Source organism: Maniola hyperantus, chromosome 10 (assembly GCF_902806685.2).
Source record: "Maniola hyperantus chromosome 10, iAphHyp1.2, whole genome shotgun sequence".
Classification (NCBI taxonomy): domain Eukaryota; kingdom Metazoa; phylum Arthropoda; class Insecta; order Lepidoptera; family Nymphalidae; genus Maniola; species Maniola hyperantus.
This window is the reverse complement of record NC_048545.1, coordinates 6,781,412-6,793,762: the sequence shown is the minus strand read 5'-3', so window position 1 is coordinate 6,793,762 and position 12,351 is coordinate 6,781,412. Positions and strand designations below refer to the sequence as shown.

The window sequence follows — 12,351 nt, the reverse complement described above, 5'->3', positions numbered from 1 at the left end:
TATAATTTTTGATTCGTATTTTATTTGAAGTCACTACCTATAAAAATAATATATGAATCAAACCTGCACATGTGTTATACCTGTTATACGTATAGCTATATAGTTGACCTTAAAAAACTAGTATCCAAGGCCGGAAAAAATTAAAAATAAATTACATACAATAGTTACTGCAATTAGAAACAGATGGCGCCACTACGAAAGATTACCGCTGACGACTCTATACCAGTATATATAATGTACTCTGTGCACTTGTCCACCGACCAGAAAATATAAACAAAGAGTACCTATATAATCACTACGTTTCTTGTCCACAGACCAATAACAAGACCACAGAATACACATACAAGACTTCCCTGAATATTATTATCATATTATTATAGGTACTCTTTGAACATGACACTTTTTGGTAGTGTAGTACAGGCCTATCATATATATTATGTTATTGGTCTGTGGTGTAGTAGCTACTCTTTGTCACTGATAATCACCGGCTTTTATATATAATGTACTCTGTGGCTTTTATCACACCTCGGAGTAAATGTATTCTGTGCCCAGTGGTGCCCACTGCACCCAAGGCCCTATATATTATAATACTCTTTGACCCAAGGCCAACGGCACAGAGTACTTTGTAATGCCAACGGCCAGAAAAATAACAAGTTAATAACTGCTCGAGTTGTATTCAATAATATCAATGTAAATTGTAAAGGTAGACCATTTGAAATTTATGATTTGGATGTATTGTAGTATACGTTAATATCCATATTAATCTGTGTTTGTAGTTTTGTAAAAATGGATACTGAAGATTCGTACAAAACCAACTTAAATACGGTTACAGAAATGATACTGGATGAGGAAAAATTAGTTACTTACATTACCCTCAGCAAAGATCTTTGTATGCATGTAAATAATACCAAACAATTGCTATGCAGAGCTGTTCAAAAAATTCGCGAAGAGCAGCCAAATGTTGAACTAAATATCAGCTATATAATATCAGGGTTGTCTCGCAGTGATGCAGCTATCATGACAATATGCACTGAAAATGATTTAGACACACTAAGGAAATCATTGAGTGTAGTATCTTTTTATCACGTTTATGGTGTATGCAAAGGATATTCAGGTGTTGACAATGCTGCTTTTTTATTGTTAAATAAATATGAGGATTACAATCTGTGTCCAGGTTTAATAAGAAGTAAAGAATGTATTAAACGGACATCTGATGAAATAGGACACTTGAAAACCAATAGCCAGAAAGCAATAGCTCTTGAGAATAAACCATTAATTGTTGCTAATAAGAAATCGAAACAAGAACCTGAATATGTCCCAGAAGCTCCTATAAAGAGTCAAATTGAGGAGACAAAGGCTTTGAAACAAATAGAAATAACACCGGAGACAGAAATTAAAGTCGAAGCTACATCTCCTAAGAAGGAATTCAACAGTAAACAAAATGTTCAAAAGACAAATGGGCTTAAAGCTCAAAAAGGCATTGCATCATTCTTTAATAAGTCTAACAGTTTACAAACTGGTAAAGTAACAAACAGCTTAAATAAGAATAATGGCAGTAATGGTTTAGAAAATAAGAAACCATCTAATGGCTCCAAGGGTAGTAAATTTGAAGATGGAAAACTGGATATAGATAATGAGACCCGTGGAATCGAAGTGGATATTAACAAAGAGGTAGTTGATAAGAAATTCAAGAAAGAATCTAAATCTAAAGAAGAAAAGAAGGTTGTCCAGAAGGAGCCTGTGCCTGAAGTTAAAAACAAAGCTCTGAATAAAATCAAAAAATCCTCAAAAGTTGACAAGAAAAGAAAAAGGCTATTGCATGTATCAGATAGTGAAAGTGAACAGGATAACGATCCATTTGTTGATAGTGAAGAAACCAATAATGTAATAAATGATGAGTCTGAGGATGAGATCCCTCCTACTCCATCGGCCAACAGTATAAAAATAACTTCTGGAATTGTTAATCCTAAAAAGAGAAGGAAGGTAGTTGATAAAACATATACGGATGAAGATGGATACATTTTAACCAAGAAGGAGGAAGTCTATGAGAGTTGTTCTGAAAATGAAGATGAAGTTAAAGATGAGAAATGCATAAAAACAGAAAAAGGAGTAAAAAAAGTGGAAAGTGTAGTATCATCTGAGAAAACTAAGATAAATAGTCCCAAAAAATCTAAAAAGAAAATATCTCCTCCTCAAAAAGGAAAGCAGCCAACTCTTAATAATTTTTTTAAAAGAAAATAAGTTTTAATATTTTTGAATCATGGCATTGTTTAAAAAAATTACATGTTGTTTGTTACGCAAATTAGGTTTTACTTATAAAATTAAAAAGTGATGTCACTGTCCTAGAAATTAATTACATATTATTATTATTATACTTAATTATACATACATTATCTAAATCTTGTTTGATTGCATTGAAACAGCAAAATTTCTTTCCTGAATAGGATAATTATGATATTTCTGGATATCTATAACTATTAACTATCATAATATTATGGTAGCATAGATAGTGTGTACAAAACACTGGTGGTGGCAGGCTACAGAAAAAGCTTTCAGAATTATGGAAGCAACTTTTTTATTATTATACCATCACAAGTTAGCCCTTGACTGCAATCTCATAGGTGGAGATGCTGTCTAAGGTGGAAGTGGGGTAGCTTGGAAAGGATATGGCAGTTTTTTTAAATCCATATCCCTTGTTTCTACATGGGGCTAGATTGTTTGGCGGCACAGCTTAAGGTGGTAACTAGCCACAGCCATAGTCTTACCAGACCAGACCAGAACCAATTTAGACTTTATAAATTGCCCTTGACAGGAATCGAACCTGGTATCTCCCACTTCAGGACCACTGCGGGAGGGAGAGGAATCCGCTGATGTGTGCTCAATTAATGCAACAATCCTTTGAATCGTTTGTTATGCCTAGTGACCTAGCTGGTCTGATCATTGTACCTATCGTGAAACTAGCGTTACAGAAGTATAGGAATAGTCTTGAATAATAGACAGTTTCCAATTTCACTTTAATGTATTTTTGAGCATAGCTTAGAATTTCACAATGACACAGTCCTTATTCGATTCTTTCGCGCGCCGCACGCAGACATCTGCGACGCGTTCTCGAACTGAGTCGCTATACTCCCTGTAAAAAGGACCCCTAGCCGTGCATGCTAGAAACATCGACTAAATACGTGAGTAAAGCCGGTTTGTCATACATGTATAATGGAAATCACTCACGATAGTTTAAACGCTATAATAGTTATTATTATTACTTATTTCTGTACAGAGACGCCCCAGAACTGGAAAATAAAATCGCTGTTGTATTTTGATAAAAATCACTTTGTTTGACCGCCTCTGGACTAACCCTCCTAACTATACCGCTATGGGTAATATGTATTGGAACTAAATATGACTATGACTCATAATCCTTTCTCGCCAATCCATACTAATATTATAAATGCGAGTGTGTCTGTCTGCTAGCCTTTCACGTCCCATCATCCGTTCAACCGATTTTGACGAAATTGGGTACAGCAATAGCTTGCAGCCCGGGGACGGACATAGGCTACTTTTCATCCCGGAAAATCAAAGAGTTCCCACGGGATTTTTAAAAACCTAAATCCACGCGAACAAAGTCGCGGGCATCAGCTAGTTGTAGTATAAAAAACACAGGTTGCCAACAAACAGTTTATTTTATTCAGTTATCGCTTAGTTCCAATTGCCACCAACCAATCTGGGTGTACTTGCACATCCACTAAATATGAACATTTTGTATTGTAAATAGACGTTGAAATATCCTGGCTTGACACCTGCCTGTAACAAAGTATTTTAATTAATTATTACTACTAACTAATCAACTAGCTCGACCTTTATCCGGAGGGCTTTTGGAATTTGTAACATTCTGTTGGAATATTTTGAAATTGCTTTTACGGCGGATACGCACTCATCCGATCCGAGTCCGAGAAAATACGTTCCTTTTTGTTTTGTATATATGTCGTAAATATCGCTGTAATAGCAATCACACACTCATCCGATCCGAATCCGTGAAAATACGGATATAAAAAATACCTACCACATATTTCATAAGCTATCATACAAAACAAAAAGGAACGTATTTTCACGGACTCAGATCGGATGAGTGCGTAACCGCTTTCAGATAGTTTTATGGAAAATTTCAAGCTTCTTGATCCAGTGGTTTGAGGTTTGTGGATTGGCCTTTCTTTATCAGATGCCTGTGATTTAGTCTGCGTGGATTTAAATTTTGAAAATCCCAATTCCCATGGTATTTTTTATTTTCTGGGATCAAATGTATATATATCATACTTATACTTGGATCAAAACTTTATTCGAAAAATAACTAACCAATTTCTGTCACCAGAATGTTATAGCTTATTCTGTGCCCAATTTCGTTAAACTCGGTTCAGTGGTTGAGGTGACATAACACATAGGACACACTTTCGCATATATATTAGCTTATCATCGCGACTTCGTCCGCGTGGACTACAAAACCCCTTTTTTACCCCCTTAGGGGTTGAATTTTCAAAAATCCTAACTTTGCGGATGTCTACGTTATAATAGCTATCGGAATGCCAAATTTCAATCCGTCCAGTAGTTTGAGCTGTGCGTCGATAGATCAGTCAGTCAGCTAGATTAGTATGGATATGTAAATGATCAAATTGCTACCTAACACAGGTTGACTAATTTCGGTTATAGTTGAAGTAGGTACAGGTACCGCCGAAAAAATTTATATACTTACTTATTTTTAATGTAACTATCCCACACAGCTTTGACAATGCCATCCATGCCTGCAGAGCATAATATTGAATTGTCAGCATTCGTATCAGTAGGATCAGGCGAGACTCTGTTCGTCAAACTCGGCTTTCCCACAGCCGACCAATCCAGAGCAGTAACTTTCCCGTGGTGACCTCTGTACTCGTGTACGCAAGTACACGCTGCTAAGTCCCACACTTTTATCTTTTTATCGTCACCTGCAAAAATTTTTTTTAAATGATAAATGATCGCTTAACTTATCATCAGTCCTTTAAATAGAGGTCAGGTGTTAAAGTTGTGTAAATTGTTGTGGTTTGGAAGTTCAAGCTTAAATTGATCGTAGATCGTAGAGATACGCCTCGTTGGGGTGGTATATCATTGTGTTGGTGTGTTTACCCGCGCTGGCCAGATGCGTGCCGTGTGGCGAGAAGGCGAGCGCGCGCACGGGCGCGCGGTGGCCACACAGCACGCGCACGAGGCGCGCGTCGCACACGCTCCACAGCCGCACGCTGCGGTCCGCGCCGCCCGTCGCCAGGTACGCCTCGTTGGGGTGGAACTTCACACACTGCAAGCATTCATACTGTACGTCTAGAGCGGACTACTTTGTTCAGAGGGTACTGCCAGTACTGCATAGACGGACTGATTTAAAACGACGACATGGCAATGGGGCCGATTCTCTTGTACACAATCTCTTAACTAAACTAAAATGGCACGTCTAAATCTATTGCTATCCCTTTCATAATTTTGCTTGCGGAAAAGGATAGCACTAGATTTAGACTTATTAATTTAGTTTAGTTTAGTGATTGTGTACAAGAGAATCGGTCCCATTGTACGTTAAAAACCATTAATCCCAGTATTTCTTTGGATGTTGTTATGAAAACAAGTGATTCAATAATTTTTAACCTTCCGTCAGCATCAAAAGTGGTGTTCAAAGTTCAAAGTCACATGAGAACATCAAGCAAAATGTCACAACCGCACTCGTGCGGTCGGCGCATTTTATACAGAAGAAGCGAACAAGTAAAGTACACGCCGAGTTTTATCAAAATCTTTGCATTTGTCAACTCTAGTTTAACTACACAAGACGCTCGTACATACCTATAGTGCCCATCAGGGTGCAGTAGGTACAATGATACCTGCCGCATCCTGTTGAAATTGCTGCAATTTTTTGGTGCGTCAAACATGTTTGCATCGACAAGAACGACTTCTTCGCGATGATACGTTTCGAGAATAGCTTCATTTTAGGAGATACTCAAACGAGATTCTATTGACGATATGTGAGGATTTCGCTACTTTCCACCATTGGTTGACGCAACATTGCAGTGTGAATCGGAAACACCGGTTGAAATATACTGTGATTTTTTTATCTACTCTCATATCTTAAAATCTTGATTATGAAATCAAAATGTGTCACATATTGGCTTATTTTATTCACATACATCTTTAAAATAATAGTAGTAGTTGCCAGATGTCGCCAGTTTCAGTTTTAGTGAAGCCAGTTCTCCTATTCCTACAAATACTGTGAAGAATTTAAGTTCAATCTTTTTTTCCCGCAATATTTACTAAGTTTATGAGTTATAACAAAATGATGTTATGTTAAGTAGCAAGATTTTAAGATTTAGGATTTTAAGATAATACGAGTTTAGTTAGATAAAGTAGTGTATGAAACTCTACATAATTAAGAATTAAAACACTGGTGTGATACTATTAAAAAATTTCGCCTGGCGGCTCGTTTTTTAAACCCACACTCAGTTTTAATATCAGTTATTATGCAACCGTTTCATAAACTACTATTTTTACCTTTTGTAACAATATGGGTGCACTTAACCTGAATTAATGAAACATTTATTTATTTATGTAATACATAGCAATATGGCTTCTTGAGGTACAAGGTCTAGTTTACGTTGATATAAGGTTAAAAGCATATAATGATAATGCAAAAATACTTACAATAACATCAGATGTATGCCCAACGAAAACTCGCACTGGGAATGTTCTGTCTAGTGACCACAGTTTCGCTGTTCGGTCGTGAGATCCCGTCACTACGAACAAACCGTTCTTTGATACATCCATGCACCAGATTGGGTAGTTGTGACCCCTGAAAATATAAGTATTGGGCAACATTAAACCGAGCAAGAAAATATTTAAATGACTGGTCCATATCGATGCTGGTAGTATTACCAGCATCAATATCGAAACCAGTTAAGTGAACTAAAACATACAAAGTTGTTAAACATCGAAGAAATTTATTTAAAATAGAATACATAGATAGAACGAATCTCTCGACAAGAAATTAACGATCTGTAGAGGCCCGAGTGACCATGCAGGGCTAACCTTGATCATGCTTGACTGTACCTGTATAATTGAGGCGCAGGAATAGGCGGCAAGCCTCCACGCTGACATCGTGCTATCATGTGAAGCAGACAACACTTAACTCCTCACGCGACAGGATACTGACGGCCTGTACGGGGCCTGAGTGACCCGCAGGGTTATAACTTTGATCATGCTTGACTATACCTGTATATTGAGGCGCAGGAATAGTCGGCAAGCCTCCACGCTCGCATCGTGTTATCATGTGACGCAGACAACACTAACTCCTCACGCGACAGGATACTGACGGCCTGTACGGGGCCTGAGTGACCCGCAGGGTTATAACTTTGATCATGCTTGACTATACCTGTATATTGAGGCGCAGGAATAGTCGGCAAGCCTCCACGCTCGCATCGTGTTATCATGTGACGCAGACAACACTAACTCCTCACGCGACAGGATACTGACGGCCTGTACGGGGCCCGAGTGACCGCGCAGGGCTAAACCTGATCCCACTTGACTGTGAACAAATAAAGTATGTGATATTAAAACTGTTACGAATTTTTAGTATTTAAACGTTGTAAGACTCATAGTGGTGTTTATTTATAACTAGCTAATGGTTGGCATTAAAGTCTACCTTAAGAAAAGGAAGATAACTACAATTAAATATTACAATTTTATTTCACACTTCATTACGTACAAAACATTTTCCAATGGAGTTTCTGGCTCAGGCGGTATGCAGCAGGCTAGCTCTATTTCCGAAATGTTTCTATTGACCTTCCTCTTCACATAGCTCTGTCCAATGTCCCACAGTCTTATTTCAGAATTATCAAATCCTCCACACAAAACATTGCAGTATAAATCCGTTTTGGCACATACTAGACTGAAATGTTTTTAAAAATCAGTACTTATAGGTACAACTAGCTTATTCTCGTGACTTCGTCCGCGTGGACTACACAAATTTCAAACCCGTATTTTACCCCCTTAGCAGTAGTACTTTAATCCTTTCTTAGCAGATGTCTACACTATGATAGCTATCTGCATGCCAAATTTCAGCCCGATCCGTCTAGGAGTTTGAGCTGTGCGTTGATATATCCTTGCCGTCCTCACCTATGATGCTGAAACGTGGACACTGACAAACAACAAATTCAAAGTTGCTCAGTGAACTATGGAGAGGGCTATGTTAGGAGTTTCCCCGAGGGATAAGATCCGAAAAGAGAGAGATCTGCAGGGAACCAAGGTCACTCACATAGCCCAAACTATTAGCAGGCTGAAGTGGTAGTGGGCAGGTCATGCCCGTCGTAGAGGCGATGGCCATTGCAGAAGGAAAGTCCTTGAGTGGAGACCGCATATAAGCAAGCGTAGGCCATAGTATGGGACGCCCTCCAGTACGATGGACCGACGATATAAAGAGGCTGGCGGGAAGTGGCTGGATGAGGAACGCTGAGCAGCGGGTGTGGTGGCCCTCTTTAGGTAACGCCTATGTTCAACAGTGGACTTTCACAGGCTGATGATGATGATAGGTCAGTCAGTCAATCAGCTTTTGCTTATATATTATATATAGTTCATAAATAATAATTTTCTTTGGATCCAGGGTTTATTTCAATTTCTAAGAAAAAAAGGTTTTTTACATTTACTTACTGACTGTCAGGTGCTGCTATTTTGTACAACTTGAGTGGTGATACTGATTCTTTCACTCCCTTGATAGCATCTTGAAGTTCCCTTAGTTCTTTGTCAACTGACTGATACTCTGCATGGCCATTGCACTTTGAAAAAATATCTGTGGGAAATTTATAGACACAGTAGATATAACAGGCACAGGAAATAACAAATAGTAAAATATAAAAATATTTTTATAAAATTAATATTTAAATGTACAAAGCGATTCATTTTAACATGCACTGAAAGGCAGCTCCCGTTTTTCCCACAATACTGCATGATTAGATAACTTTAATGGATGTATCATGTATGGCCAAGGTTATTTTTATCATTACTTTTTAACGTTAAAATAACAATATTTTTTAGATGCTACAAAAAAAGTGCTGGTTTTCAATATTTCGAGTTCACAAGTTCATAGTAAAAAAAAAATTACCATGCTTATCATTTAATTTATCTTCACAATTATTTGCATTGGCATGCATTTGGTCTTCAATATGTTCTTCATCATCTTCCTAATAACATCAAAATTGTTATAATATTATGAAAACAACTATTTGTTCTTCTAAAGTAAGTAAATCACAAGTACATAAAGTACTCAATATTCACTTCCAAGTCAACAGCTTACGTGTAGGAAATATACCGTTGGATAAACTTATCGTGCCCCGTAAGTAATCTAAATATATAAAACGAAAAGGTGACTGACTGACTGATCTATCAACGCACAGCTCAAACTACTGGACAGATTGGGCTGAAATTTGGCATGCAGATAGCTATTATATGATGTAGACATCCGCTAAGAAAGCATTTTTGAAAATTCAACCCCTAAGGGGGTAAAATAGGGCTTTGGTGTAGTCCACGCTGACGAAGTCGCGGGCATAAGCTAGTTATAAATATGTGCTAACTTACTGAATTTTTCTTACTGTCACTGTTGATGTCAATATGGAACCATGTCTGCAAGACTTGGATGAGCAAGACATGACTATGTTTAGCCAAATACGCTTTCAGCATATTCAGGGCATCTTGTGATAAATAGATATCATATTTGCAGGACCTGTAAAAAGTAGCAGTATTTCAATTTCTCAATAAATAGGATAGGTTGTTTAAGATCCCTAAGTACTCATACAGACACACTAACTATTTTAGTTAAATAAATTCTTGCTTTTCAAAATATCGGGTTTTTTTCTAATATACTAGCCTAGTGGTTAAGGCATCAGCCTCCTATTCAGGGGTCCAGGCTCTGATCCTAGGCACACACCTCTAACTTTTCAGTTGTGTGAATTTTAAGCAATATCACTTGCTTTAACAATGAAAGAAAACATCATGAGGAAACTTGAATGCCTGGGGGTCCTCCAAATGTTCTCAAAGGTGTGTGAATTCTGCCAATCCGCACTTGGCTAGTGTGGTGAACTATGGCCTAAGCCCTTCTCTTTCTGAGAGGAGACCCATGCTCAGTACTGGGCTGGTGAATGGTTGAACTGATCATATGAATGTGCATTGTAAATATGTATGTATGATGGCTTAACTCACTTGTTTGTTATAGTAAGCCCAACTAGTTTTGAGTCTATTGGGTCCTTTTTCAGGGTTAGGGTCTCCTGAGAACCACATTGCGAGCAGAGGCTGATTTAATAAATCTAGTCAGGCATAATCCGATAAACAAATGAGTTAGCCATCATCCATATAATAATGAATATCACTGACAATAGCTTAAACACTAAATAGTTATCTATAAACTTACATAATATTCTTCTTTTTTCTCACCTGAAAGCTGCAATAGATGGTCTGGATTCAACTTCTTGTAAAGTATAAACAGAGCCAATATCATCCAGTAGCTGGTTCATGTAATCTTTTTCAGGTGTTTCATTATCTATTGTGCCATTTTGTAATGAGTTAAACAATTGCTCCAAGCTGTTAGGTCTATATAAAGCTGATGGTAGGTTGCCATCGATAGGTTGATGGTAGGACAAATCCTTCTGGGGTAGTGTTGCAGAATGCCTTTTAAGAAACATTTGTGCAGCCCCGCCATGTCCTCCTCGCAACATCTCGAGGTACATGTGACATAGTAGTGGGGTTAGTAACCCTAGCAATTCACTCTTAACTTTCTCTAGTTTGATTTCCTTTATAAAACTTACAAGCCTGAAATTAATATAATCAAAATGAATTATTGAAAGAATCATTGATATTTTAGTTTAATTATGTAAAATACCCTCAAGAGTTATGATACCAATCCATACTAACTTATATTATAAATATGTGAAAGGGGTACACACCTCTTTCACACAATATGTATAACATTCCGCTGTCCGCTTTATTTTCACAACCCAGATGTTGACAAAGTTTGGTGCAGATTTAGCTTATATCCTGGTGATGGATATAGACTACTTTATCTTGAAAAATCAAAGTCGCTGGGATCATCTAATCTTCTAATCTCTATGTATAAAAATGAATCGCTGAATGTGTTGCTGATCGCAAATCTCGAGAACAGCTGAACCGATTTTGCTAATTCTTTTTTTATAATATTCCTTGAAGTATGAGGATGGTTCTTACGGAGAGAAAAATTTAAAAAATTGCCTGAAAAAGAATCAACTGTTAGGTAGATCTACTATCTCCTTCTAAAGGTCGATGTATATTACTTATCGCCGCGTACTGTAAAGTAATGCAGATAATGCTGATCCATTTCCTTAATAAATTGTTAAATTACTTACCAAAATTTATTTCCATCATAATGGTAATTCTAGCTTCAAAACTAGTAGCTGGCTTTAAAAAAAGTACTTATATTTGACTATTAAAATATAAATCTTAAAAAGATGTCCAGCTTTTAGGGCAAAGCATTTGCTTGATAACAGCTAAATTTGCTCCCATAATTAGTACAAACAAAAACCTAGTCTAGGGTTGAGATCTTTAATGTACGTTGGCTTTGCTCAAAGTTAGAGATAAAACAAGACTTTTAGAAGAAGATTTCTTAAGTCTGGGAAAAATTAAATGTTGGCACTTGGCAGGGTAATTTATCCTTAGCTTGGTTCATGAACCTGTAGTTTTTGAAAATCTGTTCGTTGCACAAAAGAAAAAGAAAAATAACTAGAACCTTGTATATTGAACATCATAATGTCCTGGATCGTTGTTGATACAAGAAAACAATATCGAATTAGCACGACTAGACTCGTACTGTACAATGGTCGCAACAGCCATTTCTTCAGCACTACGACTTGTAGTAGTGTTATTAAAGAAATCAATATCCTGCAATGAAAATCATAAGTAGGTATTTAAAGTCGAATAATGCCGCTCGCTCTGCTATAATGTTTTGTAAATCAAACTAACTGGGTAATTTCTCCTTTCTAAGTAGGAAGTAACAGCAGCTTTGACTGCATCGTTTCGGGTTCTTTTCATTGATATAAATAAAATTACTTATTAAAAATTTTAATTCACTTGCAGTCACTTTGAATTTCTATTCATTTAGTTATAATTTAGATTAAGTAAATAAATCGTAATCGACTAATCTTTCTATAACAACGACAGTCAACAACAACAAAGTTTTCAAAATGACATGACATCGTGATCCACGATGACATCAACAAAAGTACCTACTCATCCATCAAAGTCAATTTTGCAAACTTGTTTTTTTATTGGCTTTAC

At 37.0% G+C, this 12,351-nt stretch overlaps 2 protein-coding genes across 2 annotated transcripts; one reads left to right on the top strand and one right to left on the bottom strand.

Moving 5' to 3' along the window:
- The first annotated feature begins 568 nt into the window (after positions 1–568).
- On the top strand, positions 569–2,393 carry LOC117985756 (DNA polymerase delta subunit 3-like). The gene is made up of 2 exons (XM_034972535.2): positions 569–703; positions 777–2,393. Exon 2 carries the CDS (start codon positions 787–789, stop codon positions 2,239–2,241), a length of 1,455 nt encoding a protein of 484 aa, XP_034828426.1. The 5' UTR covers positions 569–703; positions 777–786; the 3' UTR covers positions 2,242–2,393.
- A 1,265-nt stretch (positions 2,394–3,658) lies between these two features.
- Positions 3,659–12,120, bottom strand: wda (will decrease acetylation). The gene is made up of 12 exons (XM_034972533.2): positions 12,037–12,120; positions 11,804–11,955; positions 10,480–10,854; positions 9,628–9,772; positions 9,155–9,233; positions 8,704–8,842; positions 7,763–7,945; positions 7,430–7,582; positions 6,703–6,850; positions 5,152–5,320; positions 4,742–4,973; positions 3,659–3,798 (listed from the first exon to the last, which is right to left on the bottom strand). Exons 1-12 carry the CDS (start codon positions 12,103–12,105, stop codon positions 3,687–3,689), a joined length of 1,956 nt encoding a protein of 651 aa, XP_034828424.1. The 5' UTR covers positions 12,106–12,120; the 3' UTR covers positions 3,659–3,686.
- Between the last annotated feature and the right edge of the window lie 231 nt (positions 12,121–12,351).

What these genes read in the sequence shown, in the direction of transcription:
- LOC117985756 (XM_034972535.2), top strand. Translation starts at nt 787, where the DNA reads ATGGATACTGAAGATTCGTACAAAACCAACTTAAATACGGTTACAGAA.
- wda (XM_034972533.2), bottom strand. Translation starts at nt 12,105, where the DNA reads ATGAAAAGAACCCGAAACGATGCAGTCAAAGCTGCTGTTACTTCCTAC. An exon ending in TAGAAAGGAGAAATTACCCA is followed by an intron (nt 11,956 to 12,036) that starts GTTAGTTTGATT and finishes TTTTCATTGCAG; the next exon opens with GATATTGATTTCTTTAATAA. An exon ending in TCCTGCGCCTCAATATACAG is followed by an intron (nt 6,851 to 7,429) that starts GTATAGTCAAGC and finishes TTATATTTTCAG; the next exon opens with GGGTCACAACTACCCAATCT.